We start from the raw sequence: 20,380 nt of genomic DNA on the forward strand, positions 1-20,380 counted from the left end.
GGTGACATATGAAAAAAGAAAACCTCTCAGAAAGCCCTGCCAAAACATTACTGCAATCTCACTTGGCCCAAGGCCTGAGTTTTCACAGTGGTCTGTCTGTTACTAATCAAAACCAACTGGAGGGAGTCTTTCCCAACTTAAGGAGATAGAGTGTAAGAGAGAGTGTGAGAGAGAGTGTGAGAGAGAGTGAGCGAGTGAGAGAGCGAGTGAGAGAGAGAGAGAGAGAGAGAGAGAGAGAGAGAGTCTTGAGAGGAAGTTGTCTTAACTCTGTGAAAGGAGGAGTAAGAAAGTAGGATAAACAGCTGAGACGATCTCGTTGGCGTGGAGAGCCTTGGAGGAGCTGTGAGAGAACCAGGGAGAAAGACAGTGATTAGGATGTGACTGAGATTCCCTGTCAAACCAGCCAGGAGGCGGAGAAGAGAAGAGGTGGGATTGGACGGAGGGAGAGGAGGAGAGTGAGAGAACCCCCTCCCCCCACTCCAGCCCATTTCACCCCACCCATACTCCAGTCGTTCAGCGTCAGTGAAAACCCTAATGTGATCAAGATGGAAGCTCAAGCTATCTTTGGACTTTATACTGCGCTCCGGATTTTCGGCTGGCTCCTGGGGCTCCCTGCTCTCTGCTCCCAAAAAAGGGTAAAGTCAGCAATGGATTTGATATGAATCCGCAAACCCTGAGAGCATTCCTCGGGACATGGAATTAGGACCGACATCTCAGAAAAGGGGGGATTCGTTCCTTGAGAAAGGCTTGTAGGATTGGATTTGTCTGTCCCCTGACTTTGATGGATGGCTAACCCTTCAACCCCATAGTGTTTATCCTCTGTTATCTTCTGTTATTCAGTCTTATGTTGCTACTGTGTGGGACTGTGAAAGTACCCCTCTGAATTCTGGTGGAGTATTGACATCTAGGCATGTTGTGTGAAGTGGCACACAGATTACGCTAATTGAGTACATTTTACATCTGTGTGAGAAGTTGTAATAGGTATACAGTGCCCTCCCTAACTCAAGTGCCAGTTGACGTCAGAGGAGGAAGTCACCCCGGTTCACCCTCCATCCAACAGCAGTCCTGAGGATGTTTAAGGTATAGACTGACTAGAGTCTGACTAGAATCTTGTTTTGAGACTTCCTCTGGCAGCTTTCCCCCTAATAGAAGCATACACACACACACACACCTTTTCTACCGGCAATAGAATGCTCACAGCTCAAAAGTCACTCCAAGTTCAAGGCAGTCAAAATGCTCAAAATGAACAGTCCCTGAAAAGAGATGATGATTAACATGGTAATCTGATGCTCCAGTTGTTGAGGCCAGAGGACAGATGTACAGACCTAGGGAACGTTTCCCATTCAGTGCAGATGGTGGATGAACGATATGATCTCCTAGCAACAGCCTTCACAGCCGTTCCTTTACATCTGCCAGTGGGGGTCTTCAGAGAACCATACAACGACCGGCTGGCAATTATATACACAGATATTGGGTTGATTACAAATTTCGCCCTATTCCCTATATAGTGCACTACCACATCCCTATGGGCCCTGGTCAGAAGTAGTGCACTACATAGGAAATAGGATGTCAAACCGAAGTCTTTCAAAACCTTGTTGTCTCCAATATAAAGCAAAGACGTAATTGTGACGTGATTTATAGAATATATGCTTCTTTAATTTTTTAATGGGCAACTTCATCAGCTTTTGATAGATTGACACAATGTTTTAAAGAATCCTCCATTGTAATCCTTCCTTCTTATCACTTCTGTCGTAATGGTGCCAATTACCTTTTTTCTTTAACAGAAATGGTTGCTTATGTTACTGTGCTGCTCTGTTTAAGCCATAGTGGAGTCTGTCTGTCTGTCTGTCTGTCTGTCTGTCTGTCTGTCTGTCTGTCTGTCTGTCTGTCTGTCTGTCTGTCTGTCTGTCTGTCTGTCTGTCTGTCTGTCTGTCTGTCTGTCTGTCTGTCTGTCTGTCTGTCTGTCTGTCTGTCTGTCTGTCTGTCTGTCTGTCTGTCTGTCTGTCTGTGTGCATGTCCCTGTCTGTTTCTCTCTCTCTCTGCCTGTCTGCCTGTCTGCCTTTCTGCCTGTCTCCTCCATCACTGAGGTACGACATAGGCCAACAACATTGTCCCATCAAAGTAAACAATTATTTAAGATTAGGGTTAAGGTTAAGATTTCAGTAAAGTGGTTAAGTCGCTTGGCATTTGTCAACCCAAAAACAAAAACTGTGTTACGGACTTATTATTATGCTTCCTCCATCACTGGAACTATGTAGGCCCTTCAGGCAGCCTCTTCCCCTCTGACATTCCCAGACAGTGAATGTGGCTATCCAGAGGCTCGCAGCAAGAGACACACAAACACACACAGACACATTCACAAGCTGGAGGGTGAGACACACTAATAGTTCTGTTATGAATGGGTTAGAGTCATGTGACGCACAGTGGTTTCTTGACGACCTCGTCCCTGATGTGGACAAATTGTCCCGGGGCGTTGTTGGTCCTCTTCCTTTGTCATACTCATAAAATCCTTGGCTAGACTTCATGGTGGAAATCTTCTTCCAAAATGTATTAAGCCGTTGGTGAAAGGGGTATGTATGGAGGCTTCCCAGCTCTTAATGTGTACACATGCAGTATCTTAATCTGATCACCCTGTTCCAGGAGAACTGTCCTGCAATGCAGGAAATGTAAAACGTGTAGTGTATTTGAAGTTTAAAAAGGCTTCTGAAGTTTGTAATTTCCACTTTGAAATTTCAGACTTGATTTTCCCTTTTGAAAAATGTGTCAACCACTTCCAAAAATCTCCATTAATTACAAACCACATAATAATTCACATTTCCTGTTGCTGCAGGATTATTTTCCTGATGTAGCAAACTGTCTCAAATGAATATCCTACATCTGTACAGTGCTTGATAGGGACTGTCTCAGTGTAATGTGTGTCCAATGTTTACAGTTTGAACTCGGGTTCACTGTCTTGTCTGGGAATGTTGAAATTAGGATGAGAAGCAACTCTCTTCTCTTAACCAGTCGCATGTAAAAAAAAAAACTGGAAAAAGTCTCAGCACACTTCCAGTCAGATGCAAATGTCTTTTAATAATAGTGAGAAAATAAAAGCAAACCAGTGTCTGAGAACTTGGTTTACCAGAAGTGGAAAGATGCTCTATACTGTCTCATAGTAGCCATTGCAGTTAACTATTCTGTTTTGTAATGTTAAAATCCTGTAAGGTTCATGATTGTTCCATGAATGCTTGACATGGGGTTCATAACTATAACAGTAACCTGGGTTCATGTCAGCTTGGGTTCACACTATAGCAATGACTAGGGTCCATGTCATCATACACAGACAACTCAGTTTATAATATCGCAAAGAACACAAACAGAACATGATTACAGTACTCTTATTAACCCCTCCTCCCTAAAGTTTGCTAACCCCATAACCTGAGTAACTCATAACCTGAGTAACTCATAACCAGAGTAACCCATAACCTGAGTAACCCATAATCTGAGTAACTCAACCTGAGTAACCCATAACCTGAGTAACCCATAACCTGAGTAACTCACAACCTGAGTAACTGATTCCCGCCCCCTCTCTTTCTCTCTTACAGGAAGTTCAATAGAACTGCACCGTCTGGTCCGCCATTTTGGTTCTACGTCTTTAAAGGGCTCTATGGTTAGCTGTGGGAGTGCGCCCACCATGCTTGTCACCATACGGAAAAGAAGTTGGGAGGATCACGTGACTCACCGCTCCGGGTTACAGTACAGCTACGACGACCTGGACCTGGTCTGTTGCCATGGCGTCAGCGGCGACGGGCCTCGGCTGACATCGGAGGGGTCCAAGCAGGGGCGCAGGGAACGATGTGCCTCCATGCCGGAGTGCTGTCACCGGCCACGCCCCGATGGCCTCAACAATGGGCCGGGTCACACGTTGGAGTTTGTGACCTCGGTCAACGTGGAGGACAATGGCGATCACTCTGAGCCGGGGCACATGATGTCAGCAGGCGACTTTGATTCAACTGTTGTCCCTGTGTTCCAGGCTGAGCTGGTAGACGGCTCTGATGTGGCTGTTGATGATGATGATGACCTCACCGGGAGGCTGACGGAGTCTGAACCTGGAGGAATGCCGGACGCTGGTGAGGACTCAGTTGGCAGCCAATCTCACTGTGACCTGGGCAATGGGATTCTTCAGCCAAAGCCTAACATCATCTGTACTGCAGACAGCGGTCATAAGGATGAGGATGACATTGAGGATGGCACCGATGAAAACGAGCATCCTAACGTTGTTGACGACCGTGTTACAATCGTTGTTCAATCTGTCTCTGTTGACGAAGGACAAAGGGTCTCTATCTGTCCGGACAATGGATTTTCACTGGCCTTTTCTGTTGGTGAGAGAACTGGCAGACATCCAGAACTCCTGGAGAGAATGGCCAACCATACAGACGGTCAGGTTGGACTTCCAGAACCCTTAGTGGACACACAGACCCAGTCTCCTCATACTGAAGTTGAACCACGAGAGGACCTCTCCACCTTGGATGAAAGCAACATTACTGACCCGGGTAAAAGAACAGGAGCAATACAGCCAGCGGCCATTTTGAATTCCTCAAACAAACCAGAGTGCAATAGTGATGTAATATCAGATGTTAACGTGGAGATCTTGGAAGCTCCTGTTGCAGACGTTATGGAGGGGGAAGCTATGGAGGAAGACGTTGAGAGTAAAGCCTTAGAATGGAAGGCTGAGGATAGTGTTGAAGATGCTGACGGATTGAATGTTCAGAGGAAAATGTATGAAAGTCGTGATAAATTTGACCAGATTCTGAGGGGACAACGTGCTGTGTCAGTGGATGGCAGACAAACAGAACAAGAGCAGCATGATAGCATGAGGACTGGTGATGGTTGTGAAATAGCTCAGGACCAGACAGTGTTGAGAAAGGAGGATGTTGACATGGTGGAGATGGAAGGGACCCGAGGAGAGGAAAGGGCTCTGGAAATGGGCAGGGAGAAAACCCCAGAGGATAAGGCAAGTGTAGAGTCTGTGAATGCTCTGTGTGTCACAGTGCAACGTTCTGAGGACCTGGACAGACGCCCATTAGCTGGACAGCAGAATCTTGAAAGTTCAAAAAGGGACGGAATACAGAAACGGACTACCATAGAGGACACGGATCGTCCAATGATACAGGTGCATTCTGATGACCTCACAGTGGAGAATAGGAGTTGCGGCTTGGGGTCCAAAGACTCAACGTGTTCCGAAGAACTAACCTCGGCTGTAACAGCCCAAGGTCAGCACAGCGATGGTGGCTCAAAGCTGGACACCATCCATGAGATTAACCAATCCGAAGCAGAGGACGACTCAGTCCTACTGGGGAGACAAGGGGCTTCGGACATGGGTATACCCACCTCTCCAGCAGCCCGGCTGCCCAATATGGACACTCTCAGTCAACCAACGTGTCCTAAGGAGGCAAATGAGCCCTTGCTGGAGAGATGCCATGGCAACCAAGCCCCTGTTAAACAATTATGTGAGTCACCTGTTTTAGAGGCAGCAGCCGGTCAGAAAGAACAGGACAGGCCCGGTGATACACAAGCTATAACGGAGGCGATTGAGGAAGTAGCGCATCCAGGCAACCACGGCAACACTCACCTTGGCGACAAGGCTTCAGACGTGAAGCGAGAGGCCAAATGCGGGGATGACAAGGGGGAGGACCATGTGGTGAAACTTCACGCTAGAAAGGTAAGCTATAACTTCAGTTCTCCGTTGCATGGGGGTCAGGCTTTGCTGGTGTGTGTGTGTGTGTGTGTGTGTGTGTGTGTGTGTGTGTGTGTGTGTGTGTGTGTGTGTGTGTGTGTGTGTGTGTGTGTGTGTGTGTGTGTGTGTGTGTGTGGTGGAGGCGGGCGTCTGTGCGCGTGTGTTAGGAAGTGTCCGTGTGTACACTCACTATGTTCCGTATTTTGCTGTTGTTTATGAGTGTGTGCTGAGTAGTACTGCGCTATGTAGTCCCTTTCTTACTGTCAGTTATTGGGCGGTGGTGAACGTTAAGCCCAGCACATAAATCATTATGTCCCGCGCTGTGCCTGGCGTGCCTCTCGGAAAACAATGACTTCACTTTCACATGCCTACCCATCTGTGACTACATTTGGGGATCCGTAAAATGTTCTAAACTTTCCCAATGTTCTGCTGCATAACAAGTTCCTATAAGGGCATGGAAGTTGTGTGTGAGGGCATTGGAAACACATAGCCAGAGACGGAGTGGCCATAGGGCAATTCTGGCAAATGCCAGATGGGCTGGTCCAACTTTAGCTCAGTGGATCTAAACATTTTTGGGCTAATATTTGGAAAGAAATGGTCTAGTGTGGTGACCTCAATGCCCGGGCCGATATCTGGTCCCAGTCCACCCCTGCACACAGCGCTGGGTGGCAGTAGCTACAGCAGCCAGAACAGCCTTAGCTTAGCATCCCTGAGGTGAAAGACTCAAACCGCGCTGAGCCAAATACCTCACACACTGTTTATACACCATTAACCTTAGTGCTAGCTAGCCTGTCAAATACCTTGCACTGTTACACCATTATCCACGGTACTAGCTCGCCCTGTCAAATGCCAAATACTTTGCACTGTTTATACACCATTAGCCAAAGTGCTAGCCTGTCTGGAACTACCTAAGGCTGTTAGTACATAGTTAGCAGTAGTGCCAGCCTGTTGGCAAAAACCAAATATCAAATACCTGAGACTGTTTATCTACTATTAGCTGTAGTGCTAGCCCTTAGCGAACAACCACAACAGAACCTTATTTACAGAGTCGTTAGGCCTATTTACGAGTCTGCTTGTTTTTAATTAGGCACATTGGAGAGGGACTCCGCCCAAGCACAACACTCATGCCACGTACTAGGCTCCTTCCAGACATACTCTTCACTGTTGTGGTTGTCGCTCGCCTTGCCACAACATCAAGCCATTTCACGGTACATATGGTGAAACACCTACGTAGTTAGCGGTCAGAGTTGTGACATTTTCTAAACGGATGTAGTCCCTGATGGCCTCTAAAGAGAGAGTGGTTGATTGCCTTGTTGAATGAGTAATGGGTGTAGTCTTTAACTTTCCTCATCTAAATGATGATGCCCCATGCGTTGACACCGATGATGTCCTCCAGTACAATCTGTAGATGGATAGTCAAAAGGCTGGGAAATTGCATAATGCCTCTAGGCTTGATGTGGCGTTGCTTCAACATAAATCTCACGTTTGCATAGCATTTTTCAGTGCCAAAAACCATCCCAAAGCCTGTGAGATCACTGTCCTCAGAAAACATAGAAAACCCATGAAGCTTTTATTGTGGACATCTCCAGTTTCAATCTCCAACTGAAAATAATTCCACTGTGATTTAAAGGTGGGGAGGTTGCAAAGACAATCTATTTGTCATATGGGAAAGAGTTGTCTGACGTTACCACAGCGTTTGACTACTTTTGCGCTGCGTGCGGCCAATTTACTTAGCAAATATGCACTGGAGTAGGTCAGTTAGAGAAGCTCCAGGTCTGACTCAGGGTTTCCTCTCTCTCGCTCTCTCTCTCTCTCTCTCTCTCTCTCTCTCTCTCTCTCTCTCTCTCTCTCTCTCTCTCTCTCTCTCTCTCTCTCTCTCTCTCTCTCAACGTCATCCTTCTCCTAGGCAATAGAGGCATATAACAGATCCAATATATCAGTGTCCTATACACCCCCAGCGTGTGAACGAGAGATGGCTCAGATATGGATCATTGTACAGAGCCGCTTATTTGCTTCATCAACACAGCAACAACACAGGACCAGATACTGGCTCAAATATGGTTATTTTTAGACATCTACATTTGGAGGACATAGGAGAGAGAGGGGGGAGGTGACAGAGAGACAGAGAGAGAGAGAGAGAGAGAGCTTCAGGGAGAGAGAGAGAGCTTCAGGGAGAGAAAGACAGAGAGAGAGAGAGAGAGCTTCAGGGAGAGAAAGACAGAGAGAGAGAGACAGAGAGAGACAACAGGAAGTGTCTAACTGTGTAAGAGAGAGAAACCCCCGAAGACAACACTGTTTGAGGAAAACCAAAACCACTGGAATTGCCCCTTCAAAAACACATGCTGTTTTTTTACCCCATCATTGTTGCTGTTGTTGTTGTTGACTTCTGACCCAGCCATCTATGTTCATTCAACAAACCTCCACAAAGAAATCATTGTTGCATTGGATTGCAGCGAGACGTCGGGACGCACACAGCGAGCCCTTACATAGAGGGAAAAGTTGAGCATCACCATGCCATGAACATTTCCATTACATAGGCTACATAGTTAAGGTCTGTGTATCCAATAGGAACTGCTCTGACAGCCTAATTCAGTGAACATTTTGCAATAAGACAGAAGGACGCCCATCTCCTCACAAACACGTACATGCATGTACACACACACACACACACACACACACACACACACACACACACACACACACACACACACACACACACACACACACACACACACACACACACACACACACACACACACACACACACACACACACACGCACATCTCATAAAATGGTTCCAGAGATCTGTTTGTGCAAATTGTAACAGGGTTTCTTTGGAACTAATAATCCAGCCCTTATTATGTCATCCCAGCTCTTTCTGTAGATGGTCATAGAAAGCAAAAAGCCCCACCCAGAGAGGAGAAAGAGGAGGGATGGATGGAGGGAGGGCGAGAGGAGGGATGGAATGAGAGAAAAGGAGGAGCGGAAGGATGGAGGATAGGGGAGGGGAGAGGGATACAGTTGAGGGGGGATACAGACAGAGAGAGAGAGAGAGAGAAAGAAGGAGAGAGAGGAGAGAGAGAGAGAGAGAGAGAGACAGAGAGAGAGAGAGAGACAGAGAGAGAAAGCGAGAGAGAGGCAGGAGAAAACAAGGAGAAAAATCAATAGAAGGGAAAAGAGAAAGATGCCACACGTCTTAATGCAGACAGACCACCTGAGGTCAGTGTAAGACCTGCTATGACAGACAGACCACCTGATAGGTCAGTGTAAGACCTGCTATGACAGACAGACCACCTGAGGTCAGTGTAAGACCTGCTATGACAGACAGACCACCTGATAGGTCAGTGTAAGACCTGCTATGACAGACAGACCACCTGATGAGTCAGTATAAGACCTGTTATGACAAACAGGCCACCTGATAGGTCAGTGTAAGACCTGCAATGACAAACAGACCACCTGATAGGTCAGTATAAGACCTGCAGGTTAACAGAGGAGAATAAAATAAGTGAGTGAAGAAGAAAGTGAAAGAGTGGTGGCAAGGAGAAGGGAGGAAAGACAACAGGAAGAGATGGGGTAATAAAAAAAAGGATATGAAAGGATATAATTGGAGAGGGGGGGCTTTTCGGTGGAAAATGTAAGAAGAAAAAGGAGGGAATGGTGGAAGAGAACCAAAAAGAGAGAGAGAGAGACAAGGAGAGGGCAGGAGAGGTTGCCCAATTAATTTGAGTGCATCTGAGGATCCCATTCCAGGATTCTATCAAAGTATTTCTGTGGTCTACATGATATTGAATCAAAGCCTTAGTTGATATATATCTCTGGCATGCACTACATCATACCTTTCCTGTCTCATTCACCAGGCCCCAATTCAATCAAACACACATAAGAAAACTGCTCAACGTAATGCTTTCAGAGGGCTAAGAGAAAAAACGTAACTAAACAATGAAGTCCCTGTCTGTGTTATGTATTATGTATTAGAGTTGACGTACATATACATATACCTGCTCCCTTCCCTTAAAAAGAGAGCAAGAGAGGACATGACTAAAGATGAACAGGCTTATTAGATGATAGTCAGTTAGCTGTATCTAACCACAAAGTGGAAGGACCATCAGAAGAAAGAAAGAACCGAGGCCTAGAGTATCCTTTAGCGGTTTCTGCCCAGTAAAGACACAATATAAATCTAGCATTATCACTGATGTTCTCCTTGAATCAAACATAGTCAAATATAGAGCGGCAAGTTGCCGGTTAAGAGCATTGGGCCACTAACAGAAACATTGCTGGTTCAAATCCCTTAGCTGACTTGGTGAACAATCTGTCGATGTGCCCTTGAGCAAGGCACTTAACCCTAATTTATCCTGTAAGTCGCTCTGTATAATAGCGTCTGCTAAATGATTAAAATGTAAATCAATAACACTGATTCCATATATTTTAAGTACAAATAATTTTTCCCTCCCTCTCTCTCTCTCTCTCTCTCTCTCTCTCTCTCTCTCTCTCTCCCTTCCTCCTTCCCTCCCTGCCTCCCTCCCATCCTCCCTGCCTCCCACCTGTAGAGCTCTAGAGAGGAGCAGGAGCGTTCTCGTCTGGACTCCATGGTGTTACTGCTGATGAAGCTAGACCAGCTGGACCAGGAGATCGACACGGCCCTCAGCGCCTCCTCCTCCTCCTCCTCCTCCTCCTCCATGGCCATCACCCCCACCCTCAGAAGACACCACCGACGGGTCAGTACCAGGACACAGAGACAACTTTTACAATTTACAGTATTGTCTCTAATTTTAGACATTCAGTTTCATAGCATTGTTTAAATATTCCCCATTTAATGTTAATGGGGGGCTAACATGGCCGCCATAGAATGTTGAAGTGTCATGTAAATGCATCATAATGCAGAAACCTCAATGTCCCAACTCTCTAAATACATGGCTCTGTCAGTAACTAGCTAGACGTTACAGGAGACAGTCAGTACCTAGCTAGCTTTAGGAGAACCTAATACTAATCTGGCTAGCTTCAAGAGAATAAGTAATAGAAGTAGCCATAAACTATTGCTCTAAAGTTTATCTCTAAACCAATCAATGTCCTTCCTCGGTTGCAGGAAGTGGACTTAGACTCAGTAAAGGCCGTTGGGACAGTGTCAAGCACTTCTCAGTCTGTGAATACTCCACAACAGCATCAAGTATCCACTACTCTGACCTCCGCTAGGCCGACTGCTGCTCCCGGGACCAAACCCAAGACTGGGGTAAATCAGTCAATCATTGTGACGCTTACGCTTTAACCCAGATTTCAACCTCAAATCAACGATATAGGGTGTCAATGTTTTGGGGATCATTTCAATTGAAGTGTTAGGTTTGGTCACATTTTAACCTACCATTTCAAACAAAATCCACAACAGGGTCTCAATGCTTTGTTTGTGACGGATCTGTCAAACAACAACAGAGGTTTTAAGGTTTGGTTTATTTCAAGGCAAATTCACGTTTTGTGACGGATCTGTCAAAGTTGATGTCAGTCAAAAGTGTAAAGGATCTCTGGTTCCTTTTAACCTAAAATCTGTCTCTTGATGGATCTCTGGTTCGTTCTAGCCTGAAATCTGTCTCTTAATGGATCTCTGGTTCGTTCTAACCTGAAATCTGTCTCTTAATGGATCTCTGGTTTTGTCTAGCCTGAAATCTGTCTCTTAATGGATCTCTGGTTCGTTCTAACCTGAAATCTGTCTCTTAATGGATTTCTGGTTTTGTCTAACCTGAAATCTGTCTCTTAATGAATCTCTGGTTCCACCTGTCTCTTAATCTCTGGTTTTGTTCATCCTGAAATCTGTCTCTTAATGCGTCGGCCGGCTGGTCGCTCAACTGAGCAGCTATAGAAGGAGGTACGGGGCATTTAACACCAGGCCAACTGTGTGATTAGGTTTAGACCCCATCGGAGAAGGGAGAGAAGGCTTATTGGCTTTCTTTACACACCTCAAGTCCCTCCAATCCCTCTGTCTGTGTCTGTTTACTATACAGTCCCTTGAGGAGTGTTTGCAGTGCACTTAGTGAGCTGGCAAGGCACAAGGCACGCACTAAAACCCAGAGAGGATCTCACAGACGGATGGAGGGATGGACAGACAGACAGTGAACACACACGCACGTGCACACACAGACACACACACACAAACACACACACACAATCACACACAGAGTGACTCTGACTGGTAGGAATGTGGCCCAGCCATTCCGAGGGCCTGGTTCCTTGGCAGACTACTAAAGCCCGTAATTAGCAGGTTCCTGGGTCTTGAGCCACCTCGCCCCAACAAAAGGGTCAAGGGAGGAGGGGGGCTGGGGTCGTGACAGGACAGACCAAGTGGGGCGAAGGGGGCCGAGGGAGGGGGTGGGACTTTGTTCAAGAGAGATTTACATCTTGACCTCTTTAGTCGCTCACTTAATGGCTTTTTTGTCTGACTGTGTTGTCTTTGTGTTTTTGGGACAAGCACACAATGAACACACAGGTGGGTTGACCATTTCTTGGACAAATCTTCGGGGACTGAATCACTTTATCCAGTGTTTGTTTTTGGTTGTTGTCTTGTGATTGAGGGGACGCTGAATTAGACTGCTATTCTATTGACAAATTGCCACATAGAAAGACATACAACATTATGAGTTGTTAAAAAGAAATGATATCAAAGGTTATGCTCTTATCTGTTGTTTACAAAAGCAACAGAAGTTCTTTGGGGTTCCAGGGTTCACTTCCGCTCCTCTTCAAAAAGCTGTTAAAAAGTTTATTTCAAAGGTTATGGTCTTTTAACAAGTAATTCAACACTTGAGAATGGAAGAAGGTCGTTACACAGAATCTATCGCTTACTCTAGTGATATATTTGTTATTTATCAGCGCAGAATTGTGCTTTCCAGACAAAATACTAGATAGGTGATTGTCTTTGTATCTTTAAACAGGAAAAACAGATTTCTGTGTTATCTGTGGTCATTGCTCTTCCATATATAAACTAGCAAAAAAATTTACGTCCTCTCACTGTCAGCTGCGTTTATTTTCACCAACTTAACATAAGTTAAGTAAATATTTGGATGAATATAACAAGATTCAATAACTGAGAAATAAACTGAACAAGTTCCACAGACATGTGACTAACAGAAATGGAATAATGTGTCCCTGAACAAAGGGGGGGTCAAAATCAAAAGTAACTGTCAGTATCTGGTGTGGCTACCAGCTGCATTAAGTACTGCAGTACTTCTCCTCATGGACTGCACCAGATTTGCCAGTTCTTGCTGTGAGATGTTACCCCACTCTTCCACCAAGGCACCTGCAAGTTCCCATACATTTCTGGGGGGAATGGCCCTAGCCCTCACCCTCCGATCCAACAGGTCCCGGACGTGCTCAATGGGATTGAGATCCAGGCTCTTCGCTGGCCATGGCAGAACACTGACATTCCTGTCTTGCAGGAAATCCCGCACATAACAAGCAGTATGACTGGTGGCATTGTCATGCTGAAGGGTCATGTCAGGATGAGCCTGCAGGAAGGGTACCACATGAGGGAGGAGGATGTCTTCCCTGTAACACACAGCATTGAGATTGCCTGCAAGCTCAGTCAGATGATGCTGTGACACACCGCTCCAGACCATGACGGACCCTCCATCTCCAATTCGATCCTGCTCCAGAGTACAGGCTTTGGTGTAACGCTCATTCCTTTGACGATAAACGCGAATCCGACCATCACCCCTGGTGAGATAAAACCGCGACTCGTCAGTGAAGAGCACTTTTTGCCAGTCCTGTCTGGTCCAGCGACGGTGGGTTTGTGCCCATAGGCAACATTGTTGCCGGTGATGTCTGGTGAGGACCTGCCTTACAACAGGCCTACAAGCCCTCGGTCCAGCCTCTCACAGCCTATTGCGGACAGTCTGAGCACTGATGGAGGGATTGTGCGTTCCTGGTGTAACTCGGGCAGTTGTTGTTGCCATCCTGTACCTGTCCCGCAGGTGTGATGTTCGGATGTACCGATCCTGTACAGGTGTTGTTACACGTGGTCTGCCACTGCTAGGATGATCAGCTGTCTGTCCTGTCTCCCTGTAGCGCTGTCTTAGGCGTCTCACAGTACGGACATCGCAATTTATTGCCCTGGCCACATCTGCAGTCCTCATGCCTCCTTGCAGCAAACCTAATGCACGTTCCCGCAGATGAGCAGGGACCCTGGGGATCTTTCTTTTGGTGTTTTTCAGAGTCAGTAGAAAGGCCTCTTCAGTGTCCTAAGTTTTCATAACTGTGACCTTAATTGCCTACCGTCTGTAAGCTGTTAGTGTCTTAATGACCGTTCCACAAGTGGATGTTCATTAATTGTTCATGGTTAATTGAACAAGCATGGGAAACAGTATTCAAACTCTTTACAATGAAGATCTGGGAAGTTATTTGGATTGTTATGAATTATCTTTGAAAGATAGGCCCTGAAAAAGGGAGGTTTCTTTTTTCGCTGAGTTAATGTGTTATGTATGTCAAAACCTGAAGAAGAGTTTCAGATAAAAAAGGTTGGTTTTTATTTTATTATTTTTTACATGCATTTCACATTCAGCCTCTATCTAGCAGTGCCGGTCTACAGACCAAAGGTTGAGATGAGAAGTTTATAGTTTTATTCTTAGACATATGTCTTAGTGTTCTTTAGTGATGTTGTAACTGCAGACCTGTTCCAGGCCTTATAGACAGACTTCCATGAGCTGAAGAGACAAGCTGAAGATACAAGCTGAAGAGACGAACTGAAGAGACGAACTGAAGAGACGAGCTGAAGAGACGAGCTGAAGAGACGAGCTGAAGAGACGAACAGAAGAGACGAACAGAAGAGACGAGCTGAAGAGACGAGCTGAAGAGACGAGCTGAAGAGACGAGCTGAAGAGATGTGCTGAAGAGATGAACTGAAGAGACGAGCTAAAGTGACAAACTAAAGAGACGAACTCAAGAGGCAAACTAAATAGATGTGCTAAAGTAAACAGAGCTCTCACTGTGCCTAATAGACGTTGGAGAATGACTTAGAGGAAACAGAGAGCATGTGTGTGTGTGTGTGTGTGTGTGTGTGTGTGTGTGTGTGTGTGTGTGTGTGTGTGTGTGTGTGTGTGTGTGTGTGTGTGTGTGTTTGTGTGTCTTCGAGCGTGCGTGCATCTGACTGACTGTGTGTGTGTGTGTGTGTGTGTGTGTGTGTGTGTGTGTGTGTGTGTGTGTGTGTGTGTGTGTGTGTGTGTGTGTGTGTGTGTGTGTGTGTGTGTGTGTGTGTGTGTGAAGGTGTGTGTGAAGGTGTGCGTGTGTGTGTGATTCTGGGCACCTCTACAGTGGAGACCCCATGGAGTCAGAGAGTGATGGATTGAAGTGAAGAGGCGATGACTGTCTGAAGGGGTTGTGAGTGGTTAAGAGGATAGGGGTCTATTCAGAAACTGGAGTGGTGAGATGCCCACTCAATCAACTCTGATAGGACAAGGAGACGCTGGACAGACAGCTGGCCCTTTGAATGAAGGAAAGGTATAGGTCGTCACAAGATGGCAAAGCTGCAAAGTCAAAATGGTGAAGGAGCAATGAGTTCCCCTGATTTCCATCACCCCACTCTCTTGATATTGGGAGTCTCCAGATGCACTGGCATATGGGTAGGGTGTCATTAGCAGAACATTCCACCCTGATCGATTCCGGGGGGATGACTGACTGAGACATTTGATTAGTCCGTTGTGGGAGGTAATCCTGTGGAAAAGGCCTGATGGGATTCCCACAGTTTGAGAATTCCCAAAACGGAAATGGATGCTCCTTCTCCCTGGTTCCCACAGAGGCTGTGTATGTGTGATGATCCCCCTCTAATAAAAGAAAATAACCTCACTCCTCCTCCAGATCCACTCCCTCCATCTTACCTTCCTACTGTACTGGAGGAGCAAGGGATAGTCAGGAGGACAATCCTCTCTAAATAATTTAACAACGGGGAGAGGGAGAGCAAAAAAGAAAGAAAGTGTATGGGGCCTGGTCCAAAGTAGTGCACTATACAGGGAATTTATTTTTTTCTTTTATTTCACCTTTATTCAACTAGGCAGGTCAGTTAAGAACAAATTGTTATTTACAATGACGGCCTACCGGGGAACAGTGGGTTAAAAGGATCTCTACAGATCGGTGTTCCACCCTCGGGACGGTTGAGCTAATGTGCGCTAATGTGATTAGCATGACATTGTAAGTAACAAGAACCAGGACATAGACATATCTCATATGGGCAGAAAACGTATGTTCTTGTTAATCTAACTGCACTGTCCAATTTACAGTAGCTATTACAGTGAAAGAATACAATGCTGTTATTTGAGGAGAGTGCACAGTTATGAACTTGAAAAGTAATTAATAAACCAATTAGGCACATTTGGGCAGTCTTGATACAACATTTTGAACAGAAATGCAATGGTTCTTTGGATCAGTTAAACTTTGCACATACACTGCTGCCGTCTCATGGCCAAGATCTAAATTGTGCCTAGATTCCTAAATCAAATATTGGCCTTTCTCTTGCATTTCAAAGATTATGGAACAAAAAAAATACAAAAAACGCATGTTTTTTTCTTTGTATTATCTTTTAGATCTAATATGTTATATTCTCCTACATTCCTTTCACATTTCGACAAACTTCAAAGTCTTTCCTTTCAAATGGTATCAAGAATATGCATATCGTTGCTTCAGGTCCTGAGCTACAGGCAGTTAGATTTGGGTATGTCATTTTAGCCGAAAATTGGAAAAAAAAGGGGCGGATTAACTGCCTTGTTCAGGAGCAGAATGACAGATTTTTACCCTGTCATCTCAGGGATTAAATCCAGCAACCTTTCGGTTACTGACCCAACGCTCTAACCACTAGGCTACCTGCCACCCCAAGGGTGCCATTTGGTACGCACTTAGAGGGAGAGTGATAGAGAGATAGAGAGGGGGTGCATGAGAGTGATAGAGACAGACTGACTCATTTATCATGTGGCAGACCTAATCACTCATTCCTGTCTAGTCATATCCACACAAACGGCAGGAACGTGAGCAACCCCTCGTAACGAAGATGTCCCGCCACTCGAGGGGTGTTTGCCCAAGGAATTCTAATGGAAAATAGGTCACCATCTAGGTCTGAGATGGGACGAGAAGAAAGGGAGGAATGTGCAGAGAAAGGGAAAAGAGAGATCAAGGGTCTGGCTAACGTAATTAAATGACAGCAGGGGAGGAGATCCTGCTACTGATCCTGGTCAGGCTAGTGTTGGATTCACAAGTGAGCCTTCAGCACGTGGCTAACGTCTGCACTTAAGTGGGTTATGAGCTATGACTGCTAACATGCTGGACAGCTAAACTTAGTTTTTAGCATATTAACACAGTGGCTAAGTAAATAAAACATATATTTATTAGCATGCTAACACACTGGATAGCTAAACAAAGTTGCTAGCATGCTAAGACTCAAGCTGGCTAATCAAAATATCTATCAATTTGCATGCTCACATGCCAGCTAAATTAATTAAATGAAACAGCTATTTGTTAGCATGCTAACACGCTGACTTGCTAACCAAAGCATCAATATCAATGGACACGAGTTGCTCACAGTAGCGTTCAGTAGGCCTAGGGCATGCACTGCAGACATTCATCTCTAACACGTAGGCTTCCAAAAGTTAAAGCATGTCTGTTCATTGTATTTCATATCTAACATGTCTGCTTCCAAAAGTTAAAGCATGTCTGTTCATTGTATTTCATATCTAACATGTCTGCTTCCAAAAGTTAGAGCATGTCTGTTCATTGTATGTCATATCTAACATGAGGCTTCAGAAAGTTTTAGCATGTCTGTTCATTGGATTTCATATCTGCAACGTTCAGTACCAAACTGAACACAACCCACAATTCACGCTAATTTAATTAGAGCATCCGATTGGATTATAGACAGGAAATGAATGAGGGGGCGGTCTATGATGGACAGTTTAGGAGCAGGCAGGGGCATTGGGTTTATTATGAGTATTTTCAACATGTAGACAGATATTCCATTGATGCAGCATTTGTTTCTTGGACATTACAATGGAGCAAATGGCTGCTCTCATAGCAGGCTGAAGTCCACAACAGCGAGATTCCCTCCTTATCTTGTTGATGGCGGTGGTCTGCACTGTGTGTGTGTGTGTGTGTGTGTGTGTGTGTGTGTGTGTGTGTCTTACCAGGTAAATACAAGGGAGATTGGTTATTGTGCTAAATGCCCCCTCTCTCACACATGAACACACACGCACGCACGCACGCACACACACACACACACACACACACACACACACACACACACACTGTCTATACTTTTATACCTTCCCTATCTGTCTCCATGGTTTGACTTTTGGCGGGAGATAAGACTAAACTCCATCTTTAAAAACAAACATTTTTGATAAACGAAAATGCATTCTAAGTAAGCAGTGCTAACCTTCAGCACTCCACAGCCTTCATCAAGCATGCCACCATTGTGTTCTCTCATGACAACTGGTGTTTATGTAACAGTGATAAAGTCCTAGAATCCTGACATGTGGCTTTGGCGTGTTGTTTTTAATGGACACTGACTAAGGTACAGTATTTGTCACAATGTACGAATTGTAGTGCCAAGCCCTCTAAAGCGAGTGGCTATTCTTGACTACGCTGTATTGTCGTTGGGGTTCTGTGTGCGGTGTATGCTGACCTAGCAGGTGGTTTTCATTCTTGACTACGCTGTATTGTCGTTGGGGTTCTGTGTGCGGTGTATGCTGACCTAGCAGGTGGTTTTCATTCTTGGATACGCTGTATTGTTGTTGGGGTTCTGTGTGCGGTGTATGCTGACCTAGCAGGTGGTTTTCATTCTTGGCTACGCTGTATTGTCGTTGTGGTTCTGTGTGTGGTGTATTCCGATCTAGCAGGTGGTTTTCATTCTTGGCTACGCTGTATTGTCGTTGGGATTCTGTGTGCGGTGTATGCTGACCTAGCAGGTGGTTTTCATTCTTCGCTACGCTGTATTGTCGTTGGGGTTCTGTGTGCGGTGTATTTCGACCTAGCAGGTGGTTTTCATTCTTGGCTACGCTGTATTGTCGTTGGGATTCTGTGTGCGGTGTATGCTGACCTAGCAGGTGGTTTTCATTCTTCGCTACGATGTATTGTCGTTGGTGTTCTGTGTGCGGTGTATTTTGACCTAGCAGGTGGTTTTCATTCTTGGCTACGCTGTATTGTCGTTGGGGTTCTGTGTGCGGTGTATTCTGACCTAGCAGGTGGTTTTCATTCTTGGCTACGCTGTATTGTCATTGGTGTTCTGTGTGTGGTGTATGCTGACCTAGCAGGTGGTTTTCATTCTTGTGTGTTGTTGTGGGGCTGTAGTTGTGGTGGTGGATGGTGCACCATAGCAGGTGTCTTTCTCTCGGCAGTAAAGTTTGTTTTTGTTTGGTCTCATGCTCGTGGTTGCCGTTGCAGGTTGCTGTCTTTGCGTTGTAGCGGGAGCTATTTTAACGGAGGTGTTAAATTGTAGCGGATAGGCAATGGGATTAAGATAAATTAAGTTAAATTGGGAATTGATTGTTTGTCATCATGTGGTATGTGTGGGGCTCTGTGGTGATTTGCCTTATATCTTCTTTGTTTAATTGTCTTATCTTTTGATCATGTAACGTGAAATTGTCCATTTTCTAAGATCATAATATGATTTGATGTAAAATATGGCTGATGCGGTGTGTCATAGTGGCTTCCCAGTCTTTTGTGCGTTTTAACAGGGTGCTATTCTTAGGGGGTTTGTGACAGCAGTAGAGGATGTCACATGTCAGCGCAGGGGCAGAGGCCCCTTAAATGGTACAGTCGGAAACAACATATCAATCACTCTCTGGGAGAAGAGTTCCCCAACAGCACAGGGCCGCCAAAAAACAGACCTTCTATTACACAACAGATAGGCTATGTCCCAAATGGCTCCCTTTGTCCTACTGTATATAGTGCACTACTTTTGACCAGAGCCCTATCGTGCAGCACGCATAGACATCCCTCAACCGTCTGTTAAATGTAGCACCCCAGATTCTAACATAGATGTGCCTGTTATGTATACTAACTCTGACATATACAAACTCTGACTTATACCAACTGTGACCTATACAAACTCTGACTTATACTAACTCTGACCTATACATTGGGGGATGGTGGCTTGGGAGTCCTGTGGGGGTGGGGAGTGGAGAAAGAGTTTTTTTCGGGGGGGGGTCTCGGATGGTTAAGGGGCAGCTCTTGGGAACTGTGGGAGGATCTTGGATGGTTGAGGGGCAGCTCTTGGGAACTGTGGGAGGATCTTGGATGGTTGAGGGGCAGCTCTTGGGAACTGTGGGGGGATCTTGGATGGTTGGTGGCCTGGCAGTTGGGAGCTTGGGCAGATAGGGGCGCTTGACCCTGGTTGCTCCTGTGGGTCGCTCTGGATGGGAGTGTCTGCTAGATGACTGAATGTAATGTAAATGTTGAGCGGCTTCACTGCAGGTAGATTGTATGTTTTAATATTCAATAAAAATAAATAAGGAATCAGACCTATACAAACTCTGGCAGCTCTATCGCCCCTCAGCATTCCATAACCGTCCCCTAACCATCCAACCTCTTGGCATTTGTTCTGTCTTCCATCTCCCTGGCAACCATGCTCAAAACAAACCATCTGTCATATCTCGCCGGTGTTCGGTCGCTGTTTGACAGTGCGTGATGTAATGCTGTAATTAGGTG

At 45.5% G+C, this 20,380-nt stretch overlaps 1 protein-coding gene across 2 annotated transcripts in view; it reads left to right on the forward strand.

Annotated features, from left to right (window-relative positions):
- Nucleotides 1–432: 432 nt before the first annotated feature.
- The window catches only part of LOC106602231 (rho GTPase-activating protein 7), a 173,152-nt gene continuing 153,204 nt past the window's right edge, over nucleotides 433–20,380 (forward strand). The window contains exons 1-4 of one of the 2 annotated variants that reach the window (XM_045716410.1): nucleotides 433–1,080; nucleotides 3,585–5,701; nucleotides 10,264–10,431; nucleotides 10,800–10,943. In XM_045716410.1, coding sequence (XP_045572366.1) covers nucleotides 3,647–5,701; nucleotides 10,264–10,431; nucleotides 10,800–10,943 — 2,367 coding nt within the window. In that variant the 5' untranslated portion in view covers nucleotides 433–1,080; nucleotides 3,585–3,646. The remainder of the gene's footprint in view (nucleotides 1,081–3,584; nucleotides 5,702–10,263; nucleotides 10,432–10,799; nucleotides 10,944–20,380) is intronic. The other variant, XM_045716411.1, reaches the window with a different exon arrangement.

The sequence above is a fragment of the Salmo salar genome, chromosome ssa04 (assembly GCF_905237065.1).
Source record: "Salmo salar chromosome ssa04, Ssal_v3.1, whole genome shotgun sequence".
In the NCBI taxonomy this organism is placed as follows: domain Eukaryota; kingdom Metazoa; phylum Chordata; class Actinopteri; order Salmoniformes; family Salmonidae; genus Salmo; species Salmo salar.